This window comes from Sinocyclocheilus anshuiensis, unplaced genomic scaffold (assembly GCF_001515605.1).
Source record: "Sinocyclocheilus anshuiensis isolate Anshui unplaced genomic scaffold, SAMN03320099.WGS_v1.1 scaffold4, whole genome shotgun sequence".
In the NCBI taxonomy this organism is placed as follows: Eukaryota; Metazoa; Chordata; class Actinopteri; order Cypriniformes; family Cyprinidae; genus Sinocyclocheilus; species Sinocyclocheilus anshuiensis.
Genome location: NW_015554075.1, coordinates 1,064,574 through 1,066,329, shown reverse-complemented (window position 1 = coordinate 1,066,329; position 1,756 = coordinate 1,064,574). Strand labels below are relative to the sequence as shown.

Below are 1,756 nucleotides of genomic sequence, written 5' to 3'. Positions count from 1 at the left end.
ATATATATATATATATATATATATATATATGTGTGTGTGTGTTTAGGTATTTATTTATTTATTTTTAGGAAAAATTCAGAATAGCATATCTCAAGAGATGGATCACATTGGTCAGAAGAGAGAAAGATGTCAAATTAGCCGTTATTAGAAACACCCACACAGCAGTGATAACTGTAATTAATTAATGCTAATGTAATAAAACACAAAGTATAGTGTCATAAATGTACATTACATCTTTTAAAAATGTAAATATAAAAAACTGCTAAATTCGTTAAGTTATTAACAGTGGAAACACACACTGCTTTAGAATTTGGCTCTAGTGAGGAATCTAAAAAGGCAGCATAATTTTGCTGCCTGATGTTTGCAACAGCCTTCGCATCAGGAACGTGCCTGGGATGCTTAAAGCAGCCGCCCGGGTAGAGAGCTTATTAGGCTTTGGAACAGAGCCATGATGTCATTAATTAATTATGGTTGTGTGCTATTTTGTGTCCTGTGTTAAAACTCTTCAATACATTATCACACAGCTCAGGCTATTCATGTTACAAGACGTGTTTGCTTGTTTCCACATGGAAAAGCCCAATGATCAATATTCATCCCAGTGAACTACAGTTATTTTAACCGTGCCTTGCTAGGGATCTGAGGATTCTTACTTTGCCAATCACAGCTCTATTGTTTTCCGCCGCTGGGCTTAAAGTAGCTCCTGAATGACAGATTTTCTGATGAGCCGGGGCTTCATGCATCTGCTCACCTCTTGTGTATGCCACACGCTTCTCCCTCTCCATTTGTCTTTTTTATCTTCTATCTCCCTCAGGTTCTCCATCGATCCTCAGTCTGACCCAGAAGCTCTGTTCCGCATCACTCCAGACACCGGGCTCATCACTACAGTGACCGAGCTGGACCGTGAGCACGAGCAGTGGCATAATATCACCATCATTGCCACACAGAGAGGTACATACACACAGTCACAGCATTAGGGAAGTAGTAAGCTACAGTAAGCTACAAATAAAAGGCTACTTAATTATCCAGTTATACAGTTATATAATTTATATAATTGGATGAATATCCATATATAGTTGTCCGGTTATATAATATAATCAGAGCTCAGAAGTTTCTGAATCATTGAATGAGTGTATCTTGATTAGGGTGACAGCATTACATTTACACATAACATAGTTTAATACAACAACAGCAAAAATAGAATATAGTTAAATATTACTAGAATATTGCTAAATATAGCCTATCTATAATATCTAAAAGTAGTGACTTTTGCACATCATTTTTATTTTAGTATTATTTATATACTATTTTTTTTTTTATATATATATATATATATTTAGAATTAGCTTTTATTTTTAGATTTTTAGTTTTCCATTTTTATATGCAAGCCTACATTTTTATGTAGCTTTAATTTGCTTTCATTTCAGTTTTTTTTTTCCAGTTTCAGCTAAGGCAACATTCATTCAATTTTTATTGGAAAGTTTTCATTTTAGTTTATTTCAGCTTTATTTAAAATGTAAAATAAAAGAAAAAAGAAGATTGTTCTCGTGAGTGCGGATAATAATTTCCTATACTAAGTAACTCAACAGATTGACGCACCAAAATAAAAAGATCAAGTAACGCAAGAGCGCAGTGCAAACGACGTTGTTCAGCTTTATTTAAGTAAAATGTTTAGTTTTAGTTAAAGGGGTCATCGGATGCTACATGCACTTTTACAAGTTGTTTGAACTGAAATGTGTGTTGGCAGTGTGTGTACACA

The 1,756-nt window shown here is 34.1% G+C and overlaps 1 protein-coding gene across 1 annotated transcript in view; it reads left to right on the top strand.

Annotated features, from left to right (window-relative positions):
• cdh24b (cadherin 24, type 2b) overlaps window positions 1–1,756 on the top strand; it is a 159,425-nt gene that overhangs the window by 141,284 nt on the left and 16,385 nt on the right. The window contains exon 8 of the mRNA XM_016461039.1: window positions 812–948. Within this exon, the coding sequence (XP_016316525.1) occupies window positions 812–948 (137 nt within the window). The remainder of the gene's footprint in view (window positions 1–811; window positions 949–1,756) is intronic.